At 45.4% G+C, this 26,145-nt stretch overlaps 1 protein-coding gene across 1 annotated transcript; it reads right to left on the bottom strand.

Moving 5' to 3' along the window:
* Positions 1 to 15,796: 15,796 nt before the first annotated feature.
* LOC125551396 (transcription factor RF2b) lies at positions 15,797 to 20,542 on the bottom strand. The gene is made up of 4 exons (XM_048714620.1): positions 19,852 to 20,542; positions 17,552 to 17,684; positions 16,939 to 17,023; positions 15,797 to 16,504 (listed from the first exon to the last, which is right to left on the bottom strand). Exons 1-4 carry the CDS (start codon positions 20,340 to 20,342, stop codon positions 16,143 to 16,145), a joined length of 1,071 nt encoding a protein of 356 aa, XP_048570577.1. The 5' UTR covers positions 20,343 to 20,542; the 3' UTR covers positions 15,797 to 16,142.
* Positions 20,543 to 26,145: the final 5,603 nt, after the last annotated feature.

Genomic DNA, 26,145 nt, shown 5'->3' with positions numbered 1-26,145 from the left:
ACGGCTGCTAACCCCAAATCATGTGTGGCATAATTCAACTCATGCGGTCGAAGTTGGCGTGAGGCGTATGACACAACTCTTCCGTCTTGCATAAGTACACTTCCAAGTCCTAGGCGATACGCGTCGCAATACACTTGGAAATCCTTGCGTATATCTGGCAGAATCAGCACTAGGGCCGTAGTCAAATGTTTCTTCAACTCCTGAAAACTTGCCTCACATTCATCTATCCATTTAAACTTAGTGCCCTTCTTCAACAAATCCGTCATGGGATTTGCAATCTTAGAAAAATTCTCGATGGATCTCCGGTAATATCCCGCGAGTCCCAGAAAAACTGCGGATCTCTCCAACTGAGGTGGGTGCCAACCACTCAGTGACTGACTAAACCTTAGTAGGGTCTAGTGCTATACCTTCTCCTGATATAACATGTCCAAGGAATCCAACTTCCTTCAACCAAAACTCACACTTGCTGAACTTGGCGTATAACTGATGTTCCCTGAGCTTCCCGAGAACTAAACGCAAATGCTCCTTATGTTCCTCTTCATTCTTCGAGTACACCAAAATGTCATCAATGAACACCACAACAAATTTATCCAAGAATTCCATGAACATAACCGTATACTCATGAAATAGGCAGGGGCATTAGTCAATCCAAATGACATAACCGTATACTCATAAAGCCCGTACCTTGTGGTGAAAGCTATCTTAGGTATATCTTTTTCTCGAATCTTCAACTGGTGGTATCCTGATCGCAGGTCAATCTTCGAAAACACTTTAGCTCCTTGCAGCTGGTCAAACAAATCATTGATCATCGGCAGTGGGCACTTGTTCTTGATCGTTACTTGATTCAATGCCCGATAATCAACAACCATTCTCAGAGACTTATCCTTCTTATCAACCAAGAGCACTGGGGCTCCCCATGGTGATGAACTTCGCCGAATGTAACCTTTCTCCAGTAACTCCTTAATCTGCTTCTTGATCTCCTCCAGATCATTTGCGGGCATCCGGTATGGTCTCTTTGATATTGGTCCGGTGCCTGGCAATAACTCTATCAAAAACTCAATGTCTCGATCCGGGGGCATGCCTGGTAGTTCCTCTGGGAATACATCTGGAAAATCCTTCACTATAGGCACTTCCTCCTGAACAACTCTCGAGAGGGAGTTTACGTGAGTAGTCTTAGGAGTATACCTAGATACATATTTAGTCCTTTTTCCCTCCGGGGTAGTGAGCATAATTGACTTGCTTGCGCAATCAATGTTTCCTCCATACTTCGATAGCCAATCCATCCCCAGTATCACATCCAATCCTTGGGATTCCAAAATTATTAGGTCTGAGGGGAAAACATGGCTGCCAATGGTTAAGGGTATCCGATCGCACCATCAGCTGGCCATATACTCTGCACCGGGTGAGCTCACTAGCAAAGGTTTCCTAAGGGCTAAGGTGGGTAACTTAAACTTGTCCACAAATCCCCTTGAAATGTATGAATGCGATGCACCAGCATGAAAAAGAACGAGAGTGGTAAATGACTTAACCAAAAACTTACCGATAACTGCATCTGGCTGATCTTCAATCTCCTCCACGTTCACGTGGTTCACTTTCCCTTGTTAAAAGGGTTGGGATTCTTCCCAGAGCTTCAATTGCCATTTTCATTCTTTGTTTCAGAACACTCGGTGGCGTAGTGTCCAGTCTTCCCGCACTTGAAACAAGTGATGTGGCTTAGATCCTTCTTGGCGGGCGTGCTTGGGTTAGAGCGGTTCTGGTTGCTACCTGCTCCACTCCCATTTCCATTCCTAGGGCCATTGTGATTATGAGAACTTCCTCCATTGTGGGTATGGACTCCATGGTTATGGGTGTATCCTCCTGAGTTTGGGGTAAAACGAGGCTTCTGCTGAGCTCCTGAATTGTACTTCCCTTATCCATACTTCCTCTTGCGGCTCTCAATCTGCTACTGCTTCCCTTCAATCATAAGAGCCTTATCTACCAACTCTTGGTAGTTGTTAAATGTTTCCACCATTAACTGCATGATCATCTCATTATTCAGCCCTTCCATAAATTTCTCCTGTTTCGCGGCATCGGTGCCCACGTCATCTGGGGCATAACGAGCTAGTTTGCTAAACTCCTCCATGTACTGCCCTACAGTATGGTTGCCCTGGCGTAAGTTGCGAAACTCACGCTTCTTCATACTCATAGCTCCAGTTGAGACATGAGCAGTGCGGAAAGCTTGCTGAAAGTGCTCCCAAGTAACATTGGCTATGGGGAAAGTGGATGTGTAATTTTCCCACCATGCGGCTGCGGGTCCATCCAATTGGTGTGCGACAAAATGCACCTTCTCAGCATCTGTGCAACTGGCAGTGGTTAACTCCCTTCCAATCCTGTGTAGCCAGTCATCCGCAACTATGGGCTCAGTGCTACTGGAAAACACCGGCGGTTGTAACCTCAGAAAACGGGCTAAGCCGTCAACTGGAGGTGGTGGCGGGGGGTTGTTGTTATTGTTGTTGTTGTTGCCCTGATTCTGAACTAGCAACTGCGTCAATGTATTCTGCTGCTGGATCAACTGAGTGAGCTCCGGTGGGAAGACAAATCCGGGGTCACGTCTCGGAGGCATCTAATGGGTTTAGAGGGGAGAGATTAGAATAGAAAGAGGTCTAAGGAGAAAAAACCACTACCCATATGCACATGAGACAAACACACTCAATATCACTCCAAAACAAAATCAATCAAGGGCATACATTCGATCTAACTATCTTTACGGTGCTCGGACTACTAATATATACATGGGGGAATACTACTAATAATATGGTGGCCATCTCGAAATTTTGATCGGTGGAAGACTCCATGATATCTGCTCCAGCTTCGTCTTCATAATCTTCATCACTACCATCAGGGTCGGAGTCGGTGTCGTCGATGATGATGTAGTCTTCAAAACGAATCTCCTTGGGTTCGTCGTCTTCTCCTCCTCGCGCGGGGTCTCCCATGAATACTCCTAGCTTCCTTGTCAGATCGTCATTCATCTCCACTAGTATCGTCACTTCCTCCTCATATCCATCGCGTGTAGACTTGAGTTCCTCTTCTAGCTCTGTGATCCTGGTCATTGCCTTCTTCAAATCTATCATGCTTGCGCACATCTGGTTCTCCTGGCGACGAATGTGATGATTTAACTCCTGGATGAAGGCTGCAATGGACATGTCCTTCCTGGTGCTGATCATCTCCCATTGCTCATCTCGGCGCCCACATATCTGGTAGATAGTGTCCTTAAGCTCCTTGTGGTAAACTTCGCCGATGCGTCCCATGGCGATGTGGGCTGCCATGCTCTTTTCTAGACTCCAGGTCGGTGCATCAAAGGAAAACTCTATGGGCTCAGTGACTGGCATGAATGTCCTTCCTGGAACCTGAACCTGAATCATCCAATGCTCCTCTTCTGGTAAAGTGGCGGTGTAGGTCCTAGTGAAGCTTGGTATTCTGATGTTCAGATACCTAGTGACTTCCTTCAAGTGTCATCCAAACGGGTGTCTTCCTCCGGCTGTATAAACTTGTTCCTTGCGTCCGCCATCCTACAGAGTAGAAAATGGAGAGGAGTCAGAAATGGGTAGAGAAGACTGACCTATGGTTCATCTTAGTGGCCATGTCCTACATTCAACGTGTGCTCTGGTACCATCTTGTAGCGACCCGACCTCAGACGGTCAAGTCTCTGTGCTTCAGTGTCATCCCTGGATCGGTAATGCTGACACACACAGTACTCGAAGGATTTATAACATAGTAGCAATCACACACTTATTACATCTAATGTCTCAAAAGAGAACTTATTACAATAAATATGGCTTAAGGCCATCTAAATAAAATAATAGCGGAAGGCTTGGAAGATAAAGTGAGTCCATCAACTCCAACGGCATAGCTGAGTGCATGACAAACGACCTATGGCACCTTACTCATCGTCTGAAAAGTTTGCAACATGATACGTTGCAGCCCAAAAATGGGTCAGCACATGGAATATGCTGGCACAATAACACAGTAGAGCAATGAACAGAATAAATACTATCACTACATGCAATTATGGTTGGTGGAGGCTCTATGGTTATAATGTTTTGCGAAAAGACAATATTTCCCTACAACAAAGGAATATATTTTATTTAACTATCACGGTAGTTGAAACATTGAGAAGGTTCCTCCAACCTAATCCCCATTAAAGTAATCATTAACATCCCAACAAAATTTATTTAGAGTGATGAGCTCAAATCAATAATTCAAGTACGAGATACTCAAGATGTGCATAACCGGGGACACGGCTAACCATGATTAGTTTGTACACTCTGTAGAGGTTTGCGCACTTTTCCCCAGAAGACTCGATCTCCTCCGTTGGATTTCTCGCACTACAAGGTGTTTGAGAAACGGATGACCGAGACACAGTCTTTCAGAAGCATTAACTCTAACCTTGGGTAGACAGTACCAACCTACATCCCCTACATCTGCTAGCCTACCACTGGAAGAGGTCATGCAACATACTCAACAATGCTAGAGCCCATAATAGCTTGTGGCTGCACACGGAAGTTTCTAGCATGAATAATCTTATGATCCCTTTGAGCCTGGGTGGCGGACCGTAGGATGATCACTTGGGTACTCCGGGATATCCTAGGACAACACTGGATTCTCCAGGTGCCCACAAGCAATCCACCCAGATGTGTATTAAAGTTGCCACCTTAAGTTAAACCCATTAATTAACTACTCACATCTGTCATGGATACTCTCAAAACCAATCCACGTCTACGAGCATAGCATGGCAATATAAGCATAACGTAGAAGTAACTCCCAGGGTTTGATAATAAAAGGGCAATAGGTTCTACCTCATCATCTACTTCCCAAAACCCACATGTTAAGAGATCCTACTCATGCAGTGTTTGAGGGTTGTAGCTAATGCATAAAAACTGGGTAATAAAGGGGTATGATCAATGTGTTACTTGCCTTGCTGACGATCTGCAAATTCTAAAGACTCGTAGTAGCACGCTTCGCACTCCGGGAATTCTATCGCAAACAAACAATAGCATACATAAGCAAACAAGCAAGGATGCACGGGTAAAACTCAAATAAGAAGATCTAACCAGAAAGTTCAACTGAAGAACTCCGGTTTGCAAAAAGAATCAAATCAAACGGAGCAACGATACTCAAACTACGAAAGAAACAAGATCCATTTACTAATCTGGACTAAAGTCAAATTTTACAGTACCAAAATCTTGTTCAAGTTAGTTAAACAGAAAGAGGGCTTTGAGACGAAGATCTAGGCGTTTGTTTCACCTGATTTGGATAAACGAGCGAAAAGATAAACTAGAACGAAGATTAGGGCAGAAATCGGGATCGAAAATAATCGCGGAAAAACCCTGGAAAATAAAACGAGACGAACAGGCTAACGAACGAACGTTCGCTGTCTGCGGCTAACTGACGAACAGCGTTCGTTGAAACGAACATACGGACGAACGTCCGTTACTTCACTAAACCAAAGAAAAAACGATCTAAATAAAAAAACGATCTAGGGTTTTTCTGGAAAAAACCAGGGTTAACCGAAGAAAACCGACCGGTCAACGGCGAGGTCCGACGCGGCGGCGGTGGCTCCAGCGATGGCGGGCGGCGGGGCAGCGGCAGTGCGAGGCGGCGGCGCGAGCGAGGGCTGGCGGTGGCGGTGCGGCTCGCAGATCGAGGCAGCGGCGGCTAGGATTTGGTGGCGGGGCACGGCGCTGGGGTGGGCTGGGGCGGCCGGCTCGGGCTGGTTATAAATGCCTCGGGCGCAGTGTCTTGGACGGACACGGCCCGTTAAGTCAGTTCGGATTTTTTTAAATAAATCCTGACGCAGAAAAACAAATAAAAGAAATACTAAACGGAGTCCAAAAATTCTAAAATAAATTTTCACGGTCCTCTAATAATATTTCGGACAAAGTGAACATTTATTTGGGCCTCTAATGCAATTTTGAAAAACGCATTTTTTTCCTAATTCAAATAAAATAGCAACAAAAGACCAAAAACAAAAATTATTTGATTTTAATTTTTTTCCTCCAATATCCCCTTTATTTTGGAGAAGTCATATTATCTCCTCTCATATACTTTAATTAGAAATATTTTCAGAGAGAAAAATAATTAAAACCAAAATGATCCCTTGTTTTGATATTTGAGAAAAATTCAAATGTGAAAACGATGAAATCCCCAACTCTCTCCGTGGGTTTTTGAGTTGCTTAGAATTTCGAGGATCGTGAAACGAAGTGCAATAAAATATGATATGCATGAATGACCTATGTATAACATTCCAAATTAAAAAATGGGATGTTACATTTATGCTCAACGCAAACACCAAATATCATTTATTTTAGGTTCAACACTAATCCCGAAGGTAAAGGGAGTGTGCGATGGTGATCTTATCAACCTTGGAATCACTTCCAACACACATCGTCACCTTGCCCTCAACTAGTTTTTTGTTCATTTTGTAACTCCTGTTTCAAGTTATTAATCATAGCAACTGAACCAGTATCATATACCCAGGGGCTATTATGAACCTAAGTAAAGTACACATCAATAATATGTATATCAAATATACCTTTGTTCACTTTGACATCCTTCTTATCCGCCAAGTATTTGGGGTAGTTCGCTTTCGGTGACCATTCCCTTTGAAGTAGAAGCACTCAGTTTCTGGCTTAGGTATAGCTTTGGGTTTCTTCACGGGAGTGACAACTTGCTTGCCATTCTTTGAAGTTTCCTTTCTTTTCCTTTGCCCCTTTTTCTTGAAACTAGTGCTCTTATTAACCATCAACATTTGATACTCTTTCTTGAATTCAACCTTCGTCGATTCCAGCATCACGAAGAGCTTGGGAATAATTTTCGTCATCCCTTTCATATTATAGTTCATCATGAAGTTTCAGTAACTTGGTGATAGTGACTAGAGAACTCTGTCAATCACTATCTTATCTGGAAGATTAACTCCCACTTGATTGAAGCGATTGTAGTACTCAGACATTTTGAGCGCATGGTCACTAAGTTATTCTCCTCCATCTTGTAGGCAAAGTACTTGTCAGAGGTCTCATACCTCTCGACTCGGACATGAGTCTGAAATACCAATTTCAGCTCTTGGAACATCTTATATGCTCTGTGGCGTTCAAACGGTTTTTGAAGTCTCGGTTCTAAGCCGTAAAGCATGGCGCACTAAACTATCAAGTAGTCATCATACCGAGCTTTGCCAAACGTACATAACGTCTGCATCTGCTCCTGCAATAGGTTCATCACCTAGCGGTGCATCAAGGACATAACTCTTCTGTGCAGCAATGAGGATAATCCTCAGATCACGGACCCAGTCTGCATCATTGCTACTATCATCTTTGAACTTATTTTTCTCTAGGAACACATCAAAAATAAAACAGGGGAGCTATACGTTGCGAGCTATTGATCTACAACATAGATATGCAAAAACTACCAGGACTAAGTTCATGATAAATTAAAGTTCAATTAATCATATTACTTAAGAACTCCCACTTAGATAGACATCCCTCTAATCATCTAAGTGATCACGTGATCCATATCAACTAAACCATGTCCGATCATCACGTGAGATGGAGTAATTTTCCATGGTGAACATCACTATGTTGATCATACCTTCTATATGATTGCGGGCTTCTAGCAAGAACCGTTCTTACCTACGCATCAAAACCACAGCGTGGTGTAGTGATTGCTTTTTGATCCTCAAAAAGAACCATGTTCATTGAATCCGATTCAACTAAAGTTGGAGAAATTGACACCCACCAGCCACCTGTGTGCAAAGCACGTCGGTAGAACCAGTCTCATGAATGCGGTCATGTAATGTCGGTCCGGGCCGCTTCATACCCGCCGAATCAAGAAACAACTAGTGACGGCAAGCAATATATATATATATATATATATATATATATACCCACGCCCACAACTCCTTTGTGTTCTACTCGTGCATATAACATCTACGCATAGACCTGGCTCTGATGCCACTGTTGGGGAACGCAGTATTTCAAAAAATTTACCTACGATCACGCAAGATCTATCTAGGAGATACATAGCAACGAGCGGGGAGAGTGAGTCCACGTACCCTCGTAGACCGAAAGTGGAAGCGTTTAGTAACGTGGTTGATGTAGTCGAACGTCTTCGTGATCCAACCGATCCAAGTACCGAACGCACGGCACCTCCGCGATCTGCACACGTTCAGCTCGGTCACGTCCCTCGAACTCTTGATCCATTTGAGGCCGAGGGAGAGTTTCCTCAGCATGACAGCATGGTGACGGTGATGATGAAGTTATCGACGCAGGGCTTCGCCTAAGCACTACGACAATATGACCGAGGTGGAAAACTATGGAGGGGGGCACCGCACACGGCTAAGACAAATCTTGGAGTACCTTTGGGGTGCCCCCCTGCCCACGTATATAAAGGAGGGGGAAGAGGAGGCCGGCCTACCAGGGGCGCGCCTATAGGGGGATTCCAACTAGGATTCCCAATCCTAGTTGGAGTCCCCTTCCTTTTCCAAGAGGGGAGAGAGGGAATGAGTAGGAGAGGGAGAAGGAAAGAGAGGGGGGAGCCGCCCCCTACCTAGTCCAATTCGGACTTGCCATGGGGGGGCGCGGCCACCCCTTGAGGCCCTTCTCTCCTTTCCCGTATGGCCCATTAAGGCCCACTACTTCCCCCGGCGAATTCATGTAACTCTTCGATACTCCGAAAAATACCTGAATCACTCGGAACCTTTTCGATGTCCGAATATAGCCTTCCAATATATCGACCTTTCCGTCTCGACCATTTCGAGACTCCTCGTCATGTCCGTGATCTCATCTGGGACTCCTAACAACCTTCGGTACATCAAATCACATAACCCATAATACAAATCGTCATCGAACGTTAAGCGTGCGGACCCTACGGGTTCGAGAACTATGTAGACATGACCGAGACACATCTCTGGTCAATAACCAATAGCAGAACCTGGATGCTCATATTGGCTCCTACATATTCTAGGAAGATCTTTATCGGTCAAACCGCATAACAACATACGTTGTTCCCTTTGTCATCGGTATGTTACTTGCCCAAGATTGGGTCGTCGGTATCCCCATACCTAGTTCAATCTCATTACCGGCAAGTCTCTTTACTCGTTCCGTAATGCATCATCCTGTAACTAACTCTTTAGTCATATTGCTTGCAAGGCTTATAGTGATGAGCATTACCGAGAGGGCCCAGAGATACCTCTCCTACAACCGGAGTGACAAATCCTAATCTCGGTCTATGCCAACTCAACAAACACCATCGTAGACACCTGTAGAGCATCTTTATAATCACCCAGTTATGTTGTGACGTTTGATAGCACACTAAGTGTTCCTTTGGTATTCGGGAGTTGCATAATCTCATAGTAATAGGAACATGTATAAGTCATGAAGAAAGCAATAGCAACAAACTAAACGATCATAGTGCTAAGATAACAGATGGGTCTTGTCCATCACATCATTCTCTAATGATGTGATCCCGTTCATCAAATGACAACACATGTCTATGGCTAGGAAACTTAACCATCTTTGATTAACGAGCTAGTCAAGTAGAGGCATACTAGGGACACTCTGTTTGTCTATGTATTTACACATGTATCAAGTTTCCGGTTAATACAATTCTAGCATGAATAATAAACATTTTATCATGATATAAGGAAATATAAATAACAACTTTATTATTGCCTCTAGGGCATATTTCCTTCAATATGAAGTCCTCAAGGCATGTGAAGAGGAGACTAAAATCTGTCAGAAAATTGAGGAACTCTGGAGTTATTACGTTGGATTATATCCAAACGTCAAAAAACTTGGTAGATCCCTTCACAAAGGGTTTATCACGTAATGTGATAGATAATGCATCGATGGAGATGGGTTTGAGACCCACCGCATGAGTTGTCCATAGTGGTAACCCACTCTATGTGATCGAAGATCCCATGAAGTAGAAGTGGGAGACAAGATGTTGGTTGGCTGAGAGGAGAGTATCCCTATTTCAATTATCCCACTTCGTTTAAGATGCAATACTCTCCTGATCTGCATGGCAGGTTGATAGTTATCTTAATATGTTCCAAGTGGCTTATTTGAGTAAGGAGAGATGTTGTCCTGCAGAGCATCTCCTGAGGAACACACCTATATGAATTTGACTGTTAACGTCGTAGTCTGTGAGAATTGGGTGTTCTCTAATAAATTCATGACAGGCCCTGGAGTATGACGTATACGCTCCACCCGCGGGGAAGCCTTTGCGGTAGCCCAGTATCGGTCGAGTTTGTGTAAAACTAGTCTCGCAGAAAACTTATAGTTCAAGGCATAGTCCACTATTCAACTTGTGATCTAGTCTAGCATAAACCTCTAAGTGAAAGTTCAACTTTACAGTCTACACTAAGCATCAGAATATAAAAATGTTTTGGAACTAAGTGATGAGATGTGCCAATGAGACTTTGTGGGGGGTTGTTGGAATTTGCTAGTAGGCCTTTGGCCCAAAGCCCAACTAAAATTCTGAAATTCTCTTGGCCCATTCATGCACACACGTGAGTGGTGTGAGTGAGACTAAGTTTAGTCCCACCCCGGAAGTTGAGGGAGACTTGCACCTCTTTATAAGTTGAGTTCTTCTACCACTTGTATGAGCCTGAGAAGAGGAGACCTACACGCGCGCTCCTCCTCGCTCGCCTCGCCACGCCACGCCTCATCACGACGCGGGTTGCGGGAATGAGCCGAGCCGAGGACAGAGCTATGCATGTTGTTTGTATTTTTGCTGCTCAGGAAAAATTAATGAGTCATTAATTAATAATTAACCGGCATATTAATTAGTGAACTATTTCCGATTCTTTTGGATCGCGACGACTCGGACGTGGGGTTTACTCCCACGACCTACCCGACCCGCACTATATAGTCAAGCAGACGTCTACCCTAGCCGCCGATGTATCGCATGGTTTCGCATCACTGTTCCAGATCATTGCGCCGCTATGCAAGTCTTCTCCATCCCTCCTTTCGGCATGCACCGCAAGAAGGGACAACAGGCCTCTAGAACCCTGCCTCTCGTGATCCTGTACGGGAGAGGGGCGATCAGGTTTTTAGGGAGCGCACTCGCGCGACTGCTGGCAGCGACGACTTCATCGACGATGACTTCTTCCCCGACCTCGGCAACCTCTTCCTCAACAACATGGGCACCAACCTCAATGCCAACGGTGCTGCTCCCGTTGCACCGTATGTGTTTCTGTCCTTCATGTTTGGGATCGTGGTAGAATTCATGTTTCTAGTATGTGTCCTAGATTCGATCTGTTCGTCTACTATGCTAGTCCACATGATTAGTTTAATCTCTGTTACAGTCGTCATGATTTATTTTGTGCTTATTCGGATTAAATCTCATAGTAACTTGCTCGTATTTTCAACAATGTCTTGACCATATCACATCACAACATGCCCTGCAAAAACAAGTTAGACGTCCTCTACTTTGTTATTGCAAGTTTTATGTGGCTGCTACGGGCTTCTAGCAAGAACCGTTCTTTACCTACGCATAAAACCACAACGGTGTTTCATCAAGTTTGATGTTTTAACCTTCTTCAAGGACCGGCCACAGTCAAATTCGATTCAACTAAAGTAGGAGAAACATACACCCGCCAGCCACCTTTATGCAAAACTAGTTGCATGTCAGTCGGTGGAACCGGTCTCATGTGCATGAACATGTAAGGTTGGTCCGGGCCGCTTCATCCCACAATACCGCCGAATCAAAATAAGACATTGGTGGTAAGCAGTATGACTATCACCACCCAAAACTATTTGTGTTCTACTCGTGCATATCATCTACGCATAGACCTGGCTCATGATGCCAATGTTGGGAATCGTTGCATGGAAAACAAAAAAAATTCTACGCACACACAATGATCTATCCATGGAGATGCATAGAAACGAGGGGGAGAGTGTGTCTACGTACCCTCGTAGACTGTAAGCGGAAGCGTTTCACAATGCGGTTGATGTAGTCAAACTTCTTCGCGCTTCAACCCATCAAGTACCGAACGCATGACACCTCCACGTTCTGCACACGTTTAGCTCGGTGACGTCCCTCGCCTTCTTGATCCAGCAAGACATCGAGGTAGTAGATGAGTTCCGTCAGCACGACGACATGGTGACGGTGATGGTGAAGTGATCCTCGTAGGGCTTCGCCTAAGCACTACGAAAATATGACCGGGGGAGTAAACGGTGGGGTGGGGCGCCGCACACGGCTAAACAATTGTCTGGTCTAGGGCCGCTCTAAGTAGGTATGAATCCTACTTGGGCTCCTGCCCTTGGCCTCGCCCCCCTGCCATGTTTGTCGAAGGGGGAGGAAAGAGGGGGAGGGAAGGAAGTGGGAATCCTAATCCACACTTACCTTTCCTTTTCCCCTTTCCTTATCCTCCTTAGGCCGACCCATATGGGGGGCGCACCAGCCCCTTGTGGCTGGTGTGTTTCCCTTCTTGGCCCATAAGGCCCATATCTTTTGCCGGGGGTGTCCAGAACCCCTTCCAGTGACCCGATAAGTACCCGGTACCCCTCGAAACACTTCCAGCGTCCGAATACTATCATCCTATATATCAATCTTTACCTTTCGACCATTTCGAGACTCCTCGTCATGTCCGTGATCTCATCTGGGACTCCGAACAACATTCAGTCACCAAATCACATAACTCATATAATACTATATCGTCATCGAACATTAAGCGTGCGGACCCTACGGGTTCGAGAACTATGTAGACATGACCGAGACACCTCTCCGGTCAATAACCAATAGCGGAACCTGGATGACCATATTGGTTCCTACATATTCTACTAAGATCTTTATCGGTCAAACAGTTATGACAACATACGTAATTCCCTTTGTCTATCGGTATGTTACTTGCCCGAGATTCGATCGTCGGTATCTTCATACCTAGTTCAATCTCGTTACTAGCAAGTCTCTTTACTTGTTTTGCAATACATCACCTCGTGACTAACTCCTTAGTCGTTTGCTTGCAAGCTTATGATGTGTATTACCGAGAGGGCCCAGAGATACCTCTCCGATACTTGGAGTGAAAAATCCTAATCTCGATCTATGGCAACTCAACAAACACCTTCGGAGATACCTGTAGAGCATCCTTATAATCACCCAGTTACGTTGTGACGTTTGATAGCACACAAGGCATTCCTCCGGTATCCGGGAGTTGCATAATCTCATAATCGAAGGAATATGTATTTTACATGAAGAAAGCAATAGCAATAAAACTGAATGATCATAATGCTAAGCTAACAGATGGGTCTTGTCCATCACATCATTCTCCTAATAATGTGATCCCGTTATCAAATGACAACCCATGTCCATGGTTAGGAAACCTTAACCATCTTTGATCAACGAGCTAGTCAAGTAGAGGCTCACTAGGGACATAGTGTTTGTCTATGTATTCACACATGTATTTAGGTTTCCGATCAATACAATTCTGGCATGAATAATAAACATTTATCATGAATAAGGAAATATAAAATAACAACTTTATTATTGCCTCTAGGGAATATTTCCTTCAAGGGCATGGGACACGAGCTGGCTCACGGGACTCAAGGCCCTGCCGTCTCCCATGCCCTAGTCTTCCTTGTCGGAGACCGGAATCCGAACGGTTCCGATGGACGTCGGATCGATGATGGATCCGTCCGGGGACGAGCCACCGACGTCCACCACGATGCGGTTGCGGCGCTCAGACTGATGCGCCATACGAGGCGCCAGAGAATGCAATTCCGCCTCACCGACGTCCGCCGCCGCCTCCCTCGCCCAGTTCCTTGCACGGCATGCCATGGCCTCGTGGGACGATGGTGCGTCCCCAATATTGGCGCGCCACCGGAGGGGTTGCGTGTCTGCCAGCGCGTTCGAACGCCAGACGGACAGGACGGCCTCCGACGAGGCAGCTATGGCCGGCCTTGCGCCGAATCCATGGACCATTTGGGCGGACGCAATGGATTCCCGACGGATGGAGTCCAAGCGCAACCGTCCACGGGCCTCCTCCTGGGCACGGCGGAGCGCAAGCCGTACGGCCATCTCCTCCTCAGGGCCGCGCGTGATGAGCTCGGGATCGACGGATCTGGAGGTGAAGGACTCGGATCCGCTGCCCGGCATGCAGGAGACGACCGGAAGGAGCCTGAGACGAGCTTGGGTGGCTGATGGGGAGTGGAAGGGAGGGGAGTGAAGTGGCTAGGGTTTGGTCCGGCGAGCGGATGGGGAGGATTTTATGTGGGGTCGGGTGGGCCAGCGTGGGCTGGGGCCGACGTGGCAGGCGTGCACGGGCGCGCCCGGGCGCCCCCTTATCCGCCCCATATTTGGGCTGGATATGGGGGGCCAGTCAACCCGGGGGTTTGAGGGCCGTTTGAGGGGCTCGTCTGGGTCAAAAAATCGTGATCGGGCGATCCGCCCGGGTGTATGAGGCGGGTTTGAGAGGTCCGGGTGTAGAGGAGTCAGCTAGCCGTCACATAACAATCCATAATATTTTTTGTTGTGTGTACTCCAAAATAATGAATTCCAGAGAGAACATTATTCTATATATGTCCAATAAATACATGTTTTACAAGTCGTGTGTATACTTGTATAGTCATCCACTGGATGATAGTTATTGGCTAATTTGGGCATAAGCAACCCCCTCCTATATATGTACATCTTTGATTGTAAAATAAAAAATGGCAGCTTACCAAGCTGGCAGAAAGCAATTCTATCTTCACTGCATTAGCTATGACAATATTTATTTTAAAGACACTCTATAAAGAATATCAAGACTGAATGAACATTGGACCGATAAACAACTATGTATTAGAGTGATGTCGAAACACGAAAACTTAGGTTCGTAGTAGCATTACTTGTATTCTTAGGGCATGTACAATGGGGGCAGCAGGTAGGTGCTGCCCCGTGCATCCACGTAGACAGAAAAGCATGAGGCGCTGGTTCAATTTTTTCTCCTCCCAACGCACTGAGCTAAGACCATCAACTTTTGTACCCATCCCCTCTCTCTTTTCAGATCATCTTTGGCCCATTCTTTGGCAAGAGGCAAAAATGCAGAGAAGGACCGGGCTCTCTCTCATCGTGTTGGGACGTTGGACCACAGCCTCTCTCCTGGGGAGCCCGCCTCTTGCAGAAGAATCACCTGTCTCTGCGAGGCATCTACTTTTGCTCCACGCTAGCATCCGAACCTAGCTGGCCTGTGGAGCAGCACCCTTGAGGCATACCGTTGGCCATGCCCTTAAAGACATACTTCCTCTGTTCACTTTTATAAGAACAAGTACAATAAGATGACATAGGCAAACTATAAGCCTTTATATATAATATTTTAGATGAATTGGACGAGAGAGGAGAGAAAAGAGAAGCGGACAGGTTATGAGAGAGGAGGTGGGCCATGTATCAAAAAAGTAGTACTACATATTTATATGCAACCATTGTACTACTTGCCAGCTAAATGGTTGGTTATAAATGATGTAGCAAGACCATATAGCCAGCAGCTGGCTACACTATTAACCATGCTCTAAGACATTGTAGCCATTCCAGATAGCGGTCAGAACAGTTCAATGTCTGTTGTCTGAAACATCTTATAAAAATGAATAAAGCTAGCCATCACAATGAATCAGATTGATGCAATACACATGTAACATCCCCTCTTGTTTTCAAACCTCGGGAAACAAACATGTGCAATTCAAAATCTCAAAACAGAAGATTGGGCTTTAAAATGCTAGTTATGTTACCACCCACTGATGCTGAATACAGACAACAATATATAAAGCAGGAAAAACTAGCTCCACAAGCGTACAATGATGAACATCACAAATTCAAACTGTTCTGACGACAAAAATAGTCAGTCCCAACAACATCAACACGGTATTCTGGGAGGAAGCCCCTCCCAGTTCCCCAATATAATCCCAAACAACACATCACGCACGCAGAAAATGAACCCGAAACAAACGGGTGGGAGGAACCCAGGGATCGTGTCTACAAAAATCAGCAACTGAGATTACAACGAATTTCAACTAAAATGGAACAAATGGAATGAAAAATTAAGTTTACAGGACCAGAAACAGCACAAGGATGTCAGAGGCTATGAACAAAGGAACCTAATGAAACTGAGAACTCGATCAGGGTAGGCGTAGGCCTGGTTAGAATGTACTGCTGCTTTCGCTGGCAGAGATCGAGCTGCTCTCTGACTTCACAACTGGATGCCCTTTGCTGATGTCCAAACCCTGGAGCCGTGCAAGATGATCTTGTTGCATGATATCTGACAGCGTGTTTGGGTGGGATAGCATCTGATGGTTTGGTACATTAGGATGAGGCGGGTGGAATGGGGGTGGAAATCGGGCACCCCCCTGGTGCTGGGCTGTGTTTTGCTGGGACTGTGGGAAGAAGGACGAGTTGTATAGGACATGTTGCAATCCCACGCTATATGCATCACTGGAATTTGACATCTCACCCGTAGCCATCTTGAGCCTCTCCACTTCCTGCTTCAGTGCGTCATTCAAAGCTGCACAATATACCAGGTTTTGTTACAACATACTGCATGTCACCACTTTGTTCTACATTGGTCCAATATAAATCACTATGTACCACAAATCATAACTCGTAAATAATTCCAGCACTTCGAATAAGATTCAAAATATGCGGTAATTTGACAAAACCAAGTTTAACCCTGTTCCGTGTGTCGTGCCAAGAGAGAAAAGGAGGAATGACAAAGATAACGTCAAATTTATCTTCACCTGGAACAATGACTGAAGCAATGGAAAAACTAGAAGCCTAGATTGACTTATATAGCATTAAACAGAGTGAGCAAGCCAGGAAACAATGATGGGTTGGGATGGCATAGCACTTCCAAAATGATTGCCAGTTCTCTAATTAGTTATGTTACTGATAAGTATTAAACTGCACACTGCACAATGATTATTTATCTAAAATGCTTACCATCACGCAGTTGAGCCTGCTGCTCCATGGCCTGCAACCTTATCTTGAGCTCTGCATTTTCTGAAGAAAGCCCAGTTGTATCTCTCTGCAAGGGAATAACACACAATGTTTAACAGGCCTCAAGTAATTCAACTCAGCAGCACAGCAACCTAGAAACATTATGCGCCTTCAATAGCCAACAGCATAAAAATATACCAACCGCTAGAACGAGATGGTCAAAGCCAATATTAACACAATTATTTATTCTCGCATGCAGAGAATCAGGATTAACTCTCCAAATGTACACACAGCCATATACTCCCTCCGTACCACAATATAAAACATTTTTGCAGTTCAAATAGAACTGCAAAAACGTCTTATATTATGGTACAGAGGTAGTACAATCCAACGGATGCTTAGATTGATCACAACATATGCAATAGCCCTAGTCCATACATCCAAAGAAGTCAGATGCAATTTGCAACGAGCTGTGATCTGGTAGCTGATATAGCCAGCTTGTTTAAAGGAAATATGTTATATTGCCGTTACAGTGTTCTCACTACAATAAACTAGATAAAGTTACTGGGCCTGATACCCATGATACAACAGACAGATGGAAAATGGGAAATGATACCTGAAATAGCGTGAGCTGAGCTGAGAGAGTGGTCGCTTCAGTCTGAAGAGTTTGAACCTTCCGCTCAAGTTCTGTCATATAACGAGCCTTCCTTTCTTTTGATCTAGCCGCAGATTGCCTGTTTGCTAGAATTCTGCATGGTTACAAACTCAGAGAGTTAACACAAGGTTACAACTGTTTCGAATTTTTTAGAAGAAAAATGTATTGCATGTAAAAGATTTGGGGGCATAGGCGCATAGCACAACTCAACAAAATTAGACAATGCCTTAAGCTGTATAGTTAGAAATTACTACTAGTAGTTATGTATGTGCAACACACAATCCAAAATTTAGAAGTTTCTGATTTTAATCGGCAATAGTGGTGAGACGCCAGCGATGGCACAGTTCGCAGCTTACAGGGTTGTGGTTTGGGGATCAAGTCGACTGATGTGAGAACATTCCAAATTACGATGTTTTTTTGCGGGGATAAAGATGTTTGTTTTGGAATGCTAATTACGGTGATTTACATTTTTGGAATGCTAGTTATGGTGGTTTATTTTTTAGAATACTAATTACGGTGATTTGATTGATTGATACGACTGTTTTTTTGGAATGCACGGTGCTTTGATTGAGATTTAAGGTGCTTTAATTGCTACAACGTCATTGGAGCAATGTAGGCCATTGGATCTAAGATAATGAAGGGCTGATATTCAATGTTCTGCCACAACTCGCTTGTTTAATACTACTAGTAGTGGAGATGGAGATATTAAATGTAAAACCAGAGGAAGTACTGTTAAAGATTATCACTGATAACGTCTCCACAATATTGAAGAGACTAAGGTGATGTTTGGTTCTCTAGTCCTAGGACTTTTTCTAGTCCCAACTAAAAAGTCCCTAGTCCCTAAAAAGTCCCTCCCTGTTTGTTTCCAGAGACTAAAAAGTCCCTAGTCCCTTCCTAGAGGTTATTAAATGACCATGTTGCCCCTAGTATATAGAAAAATAACAATTAAACAACACCATGGGGTGGCGGGCCAATGGGTGCATGGAGGGGCATTGTTGGAAAAGTCCCAAAAAGACTCTCTTTGAGAGTCTTCTTCATTTAGTCCCAAATGCCTAGTTTAGTCCCTAAAAAGTCCCTCCCGTTTGGTAAAAAAGTCTCTAAGAGGGACTTTTTCTAGTCCCTACATAAAAAAGTCCCTGGAAACAAACACCCCCTAACTGCCGCACCACATGTTTAGAAGGAAGTGTGATTTTTAGAAATGAAGACCCCAACTGTTTATAGCTACAGCGCCAACTTGGTTTTAATCAATGCGATGTCATTTTCTCTAATTTGATTGACTGTTATTGACCTGAACCATTCCAACAGAGAAATGTAGGTGAGAACGGGAAAAAATTGGCATGCATTAGCTATCATTGGTCTCCTACTTGCTTTCACGATCAACTCACACAAATACATACAATTGGTTACAATAAGTTTGCATGGGTCACTAGTCTTTAGTTTTCTTTTGACTATAGGATTCGCATTTGTCCAATACCTTTCCAAGCATCACAACTAAGTACTCCCTCTGTAAAGAAATAGAGTAAGGCTAGTCATAGTGGGGAGTAACTTAGACTAGTGTCATGCATATGACACTAGTCTATGTTATTACTTTCATAGTGCAAAGTAATACTATAGAAGTAGTATCATAGATGATTGCATTTATTACAATGTAGACTCATTCTACTTTGGGTTCCGTTATGTTACAGTAACATAGTATGTTACTCCAAACACCTCTCTCCTCATTAACTACATGTCACATAAGCAAATTTGTCTTGAAAAACGTTATGTTACTAGCTAAGTTACTCCCACTATGACCAGCCTAAGAGCGTTTAGATCACCACTATACAAGACTTGCAGTTAAATAATTAAGCGAATTACAGCTACCCATTATTACTACTGAAGATGTTCGTAGACCCGCCAACTGCCCAGCACCCGGCAGAAGGCGTTTTAAAGCATGCGCCATCACACAGAAACAAGCAGCTATCCAAAATCCCACCAACCAAACGCTAAAGAACCACCACCTTAACTTCCCACCTGCCATCCAACCATCCAACACAATGCGCAAAGAAACAAACAGTACGCTAGGGACAAAGAAACAAATTAAGCCGCAAATGCGCATATTTTTCCCTAAGCTCACGAAAAAAACGATAATTGTCCTTGAATGCCTCACGCCATTGCCTGCCACCTAGTAGCAGGAATGAAAGAAGTTGATCTGTAGTATCCGTACTAACTGACACTAGCGCAAGTAACATTGAGCATCGGTGTGTGGGGGAGATCGGGACCTTTTGGCGCGCTTGGGGTCAATGGCTGCGAGCTCGGCGAGCTGCTCGGGGGACATGGCCTTCTTGGCCTCCAGGACATCGGCCAGCGCTTGGGCGGCAGCAGCGTCCCTCCGCGCAGCGCTGCCGGCAGCGGAGAAGAGGCCGGAGCCGTCGACGGAGCTGCTGTAGCGGTGCTTGGGGCGCGGCGGGGAGGAGGTCTCGGCGGCGCGGTCGCGGTCGCGGTCTGAGCCCGCGGCGGGGCCGGAGGAGATCTTCTCGATGTCCATGAATGTGGAGAAGAGGTCGTCCTCGGAGCCGATCTCGTCGAAGCCCGCGGAGGCGTCGCCGTCGGCGCCGCTGCCGATGTCGAGGTCGTCCGGGAGGCGGAAGGCGACCTCAGATCTGGCGCGGCGGTGGTGAGCCCCGCGCATGGCCGTGGCCGCCGCCGCCATGGACGGGGAAGGCGGCGGGAAGGGCCGGCCCGGCGGATCGGCGGGTTTGGGCTGCTGCATTGGGCGCTGGAGTGGCCGGGCAGGGCCAAGGATTGGGGGAGGAAGCTGTAGATAGGGCGCGCAGGCGGCGGCGGCTGCTGCTGCTGCGCCTGTGTGTTTTCCTGTAGCGTTCGGGTTTGGTCTGGTTTTTAAGAGGTGGGGCTGGAGTGGGATCTGGGACTGTGAGATGGGACTGGGAGTGGGAAGGGAAGGAGGAGGGGATGGGCATGCATGTGCATGTGAGCGGAGCGCTCACGGGGAGGGACGACCGGACGCGCCACCTTCTTCTCCTTGTTCTCTCCTACAGTACCAGCTAGGGGCGGAACCGGGATCGGCACGTGCGCATGCTTGTGCGTGTCCATCGGCGCAGGCACACAGGGCCGACCGGTGGATCTCGCCCGCGACCTTCGCTGGTCTGGCTATGGACAGCTGTGGACATCCACCAAAGGGCTGTTTGGGCATTAGGCCAACTCCAAGGGGCCGATGGATTTTTTGTCTCCATGGGTGTAAGCGAACAAAAAATATGGTCCAACAGGCCAACGCAATTTTTTTTGAGCCGACGCAAATGGACGGCTGCCCGTTTTATTGTCAATTTTTGACTCATTTTCAGCCAAAATTGGGCATGGCTAGAGACGGCGGATGCTCGCACTGTCTTCTCTGTGTCCTCCTCTAGCCCGCTTGCTATACCACAACAGTCACTCTTGTTCTTTTGGGTTGGCTCTAGGGGCGGAGTCTGGTAGTCGTCATTGTTGGCCCATACAGGTCCCACTATGTACTCATCTTGATTAGTTGGTAGCATCGTCCTCATTTCGGTTAAATCTTTCTCATTGATTTTTTATCTCGCCAATTTGTTTTAATTGGTTTTTAACCCACTAATCTACTTAATTTGTTTTGTAGTATCTGTCTAATTTAGTAATGTCATTAAGGAAAGAAATCTATCACTGTGATCTCGTTAAAATAATCAATCTTTACAGACCAAGTCTATTTAAAAGAATCAATGTTTGATAACATAGGGCAATTTATAGAAAGAAATCAATGCGTGATAACACAACCCAATCGGTTTTCAGTATTGGTTTGAACTCCTCCACTCTTGTTAACTACCCACAACAAAGTGGCCAACCAACTGGTTAAATTTCGCATCACCGGTTTAATTTCACCTCATCCTTTCACCACCCCTTTCATGTTGTTTTTTCTCCCTCGCATGTAATTCCCCTCCCTCTATTGACCCAACTCATCCCTCTCTCAGAAAAATCATCACTTTGACGATCTCTCCAATCCTTCTGTCGCTCGACCATCTTTTTCTAGGGTTCCTCAACATCACCGCCCCTCCGCCACACCTGCCACCACCAGCTGGTGGCCGAGATCAACCTCGTCAAGCATGGTATGGTCGAGGACCCGACTCGTGGGACGATGAAGTCGATGTCATTGCCTCACCCTAGGGCAGCATGTGTCTACGACCACGACACAGGCATCGAGGGCCTCCGCAAGGGCTCTCCATCCGCCACCCCCTACTGGGCCATGGCTATGCACATTGTAATCACGACACTGCTCCGTCCCTCCGGGGTAGTCGCCCCGTCCTGCTTCACCTCCTCGCCGCCCCAAACCCCCTACCCTCCAGAGACATGGGCCAGCTAAGGAAATCCTTCCGTCTACCCCCTCTTCGGTCAGGCCATGCAGCTCTGCCTCCGCCGGAAACACCCCTTTCGTTCACCTTTGTGGTCAAATTCCTTGAAGATGTAGTTAACCCAAAATATCTTTTATTGGAACCATTAGATTTATTAGTAGTTTTAGCCATTACATTTCTAGAGGGCCTGAAGTGAAGCAAAGAAACTTCTATCCGGTAAGGAGGTGACACTCTTGGATGGTGAGAAATTATTGATGTTTTGTAATGAAAATAGTATTATATGACAAATATTATAGAAATATAATTACATGAAAATAAATTTTAATTATGTTGTCATACAAAAAAATTGGCCATACCTATATATTCACAACCCTCTTATTTTTATTATTACATTGTTCTTTGTTATACATGATAGTCCAACTATGAAACTGATTACACCTTACATGTGTACCGACCAAACTTTCCTAACAGAAGCACTTCAGACTCAAATGGACACTCTGCAGTTGTGTTGGACACACCACTTCAAACCCTGTTGTGTAAGTCACAATTCCTAGCAGCAACCGTTATGACAGTGCAATGCCAGGATTGCTAGAGACAAGGATTCGAGGAGGACATGATGGTAGCTATCGACAAGGATTCAAGAAGGACCAGACACCACGGTAGTGGTTGTAATATTAGCCGAGACGAATCTGAAAAAATAGAGTCAATATGTGGAAGTATGGTGGATTTTGCAAAAAATGATAGATTTTTGCTAGAGGGAATTGATCTATGTGTATGCACTAATTGCATTTGCTTCATGCCGCAATATGTTTAGCCCGCTATTAGAATTATATTATTTTTTATTATTTGTAATGTGTTATAAAACATATTAAACAAAGTATAGTCGGCCCGTGCCATCATGGTGTGTAAGCGTTTGTAATAATATAATATGTTTCATGTGACAAGATTGGTGAAAGTGCATCTTCGTGGAATTTAAGTGTTGAGGGATAAATTAGGATTCCTATGTAACGACCCTTGCATCACATAGTGAAATATGGGAGAACATACATATTTCACATGCACAAGAGTGGATTAATAAAATTAGTGTGAATAAGTTGAAGAACTATCAACCGCAAAAAAAATTGAAGAACTATCAACCGCAAAAAAAATTGAAGAACTATCATACCATGACAAATGGCATACATAAAGTTTGTTGTACATAGAGTGTGGGGGGTCCATAGCACTAATACGGGAAGGTGGTTGCCGCCCTTGTCCCTTGCCATTGGCCTGCCATGGCGGCGTCGATCACTGGCTCACTTAGATCACGAGTTAGTTAATTTTGTGATAAGAGTGAGGGTTGAGAGTGAGCGGGGTGAGGGTTGGTCTGTTCAGTTACAGCTATCTGAGCAGGATAATGTCCCTACTTAGAAAATGTGGCAAATTGCATTCATTATTGATGGTTTTGTAGCAAATTGCATGAGCAAGTGGTTCACATTTTTTCATTAAGTCATATAATTTTTTGGTTAGGATAGAAGGGTAAATGCATTGGTTGCTTTCCTCGAGAGTTAATAACAAACATTTTTTATTAGGATAGAATGGTAAATAGCATTTGTTTCAAGACTTAATAATAGACATGGCGGCGTATTAGTTGCATGCCCAACAATGGACATCATATTTTTCTTTCGTGATAATACAAGTGTCAATGGCTTGGGAGACATCAGATCTGGCTTCTTGGCTTGGGGGGACGGCACACGCCTTCTCCCCCTTAATGGTGATGGTAGATCAGCACGAACATCGAGGGAGGGATTAGGGCGGAGAGCGGGGCCTTGGTAGGGGACTCCTCTGCAGGATCAAAAGTAGGTCTGGAGGGGGGATGATTAGACTACTTGACCCAATAAAAATCTAACATTTTTCCAATTTTAGTTGTGGCAGATTTTAGCAATTAGCACTAGTCAAGCAATCAATCTACACATGCAATTTTAAGAGTGTAGCAGCGGAAAGTAAAACATTATATATGAAGGTAAAGGGAAGGGTCTGGAGAGAGAAAACACAATGATGACACGGAGATTTTTGGCGTGGTTCCGATAGGTGGTGTTATCGTACATCTACATTGATGGAGACTTCAACCCACGAAGGGTAACAGTTGCGCGAGTCCATGGAGGGCTCCACCCATGAAGGGTCCATGAAGAAGCAACGTTGTCTATCCCACCATGGCCATTGCCCACGAAGGACTTGTCTCACTCGGGTAGATCTTCATGAAGTAGGCGATCTCCTTGCCCTTACAAACTTCTTGGTTCAACTCCACAACCTTGTCGAAGACTCCCAAGCGACACCTAACTAATCTAGGAGACACCACTCTTCAAAAGGTAATAGATGTTGTGTTGATGATGAACTCCTTACTCTTATGCTTCAAATGATAGACTCCCCAACACTCAACTCTCTCTCACAGATTTGGATATGATGGAAAGATGATTTGAGTGGAAAGCAACTTGAGAAAGTGTGACGCCCGGATAATTAGGCTACAGTAATCCCATGTTAATGATGCCAAGTCACCACGGTTACTGTTGTTAATCTCGCGTTAGTTCAAAATCGATTCAAATTCAAATTTGAATTTAAGTCAAACAATAAAAGTTTCCAAACATTAAAACTAAAATGCTCTAAACGTGACAAATAATTCATGAGTAATAATGGTGGAGAAAACACATTTTTAAAACATGTTTAAATGCTCGAAAGTAATTAACACTATGGCTAAAACAATTAAATAAATGACTTTTGAGTTTTATAAAATCCTAAACTATTTTATTTGGAAGTCAAGCTTTTTATGGTAGAGGCTTAATTTACAACACTAATTTAGGCGCTAATTATTTATCTTAATAGAGTTAAATAAATTAGAAGTTAAAAGAAAATAGAAAATAAAATAAATAAAAAGGAAAAAGATAAAACACACAAAAAACAAAAGGAAACCCCCCCATGGGCCAACCGACCCAACAGACCGGCCCACCCCGATCCACATAACCCACTACTAACCCCCCTACTACTCCGTAACCCTAACCCACGATCGCACAACCCTTCTGGGTCCAGGGCCTCGCCCTCGACGCCGATCGCCGCCTTCTGTGCCACCGCGGCGCTCCTCGCCCCTTGCCGTCACCGGCGTTGCTCGACGCCCTGACGCCCCGTCCTCCACCTCGACCTCCCCGACTGGATCTAGGCCGCGCCCCGGGCGCCCCCGCCGCACACCGTCGCTGCCTCGTCCCGCCACTACTTCGCCGGAGCCGCCCATCGTCGTCGTTGCCTCCTCATCCTCCTCCTCAAGCCACGCCACCCACACCTCTACAATGGGGGTGAGGAACACCTCCCCGCCTTCCCCACCTCTTTGCCGTGCACGCGCTCCGGCGCCCGCTCGTGGCCACCACCGCCCCGCACGCACTCCCGCTGCGCGCACCGCGTCCAGGCATTGCCCGGCCCCGCCTACGGCCGCAGCCAGACCCGTGCTCGTCACTGTAGCCCGCCTCTGCCCCGCGCAGACATCGCAACCCTCCCCTCCACTTACTTGCTGCTGGCCCCGCACAGGCGCTCGTCCACCCGCGCCCCCTCTCACCAAGCTCGGCCATGGACGGTCCCCGCTCCAGCTACTGCTGCTCCCCCCTGCGTTCTCGCCTGCTTCGACCATTGTCCGTCTGCGCCGCTCCACTCGCTGCGGCTCTGGATGGCCGCCGCCCCTTTTGCCGGTGACCCCGTCCCGCTGTGGCCATCGCCGGCCTCCTCTGTGAGGCCGGGCATGTTGCCCCGCATGGGTCAATGACCACTGGGACCCGCCCCTGAGAGAACGAAAAAGAACAAAAGAAAAGTAAAATAGATAATAAGTAATAATTAAAATGATTAATTAGTCAATTAACTAATTACTTAGTGAATTATTTAACTTAATTAATTTGACTTAAATAATCTAAACCTATGTTAAACTAGTTACATTTATTAACTAAGTAAACAGTGTATGACAGGGGGCCCCACCCCTGTTGACCAGTCAAACTTTGACTGGTCAACTAGGCCCCCTGGTCCCACATGTCAGCCAGTGTGCCCTTTTGTGTACATTGTGTTGTGTGCACGTAGCATTTTAACATTTGTTTTCGAATTAAAATTAATTCCAGAATATTGTTAAAAAACTTTGAAATTTCATATAAAATAATCTGTATCTCGGATGAAAATGTTTTATACATGAAAGTT

Source organism: Triticum urartu, chromosome 4, assembly GCF_003073215.2.
Source record: "Triticum urartu cultivar G1812 chromosome 4, Tu2.1, whole genome shotgun sequence".
Taxonomy (NCBI): domain Eukaryota; kingdom Viridiplantae; phylum Streptophyta; class Magnoliopsida; order Poales; family Poaceae; genus Triticum; species Triticum urartu.
The sequence above is the reverse complement of the archived record's forward strand: the minus strand, read 5'-3'. Positions and strand labels throughout refer to the sequence as shown.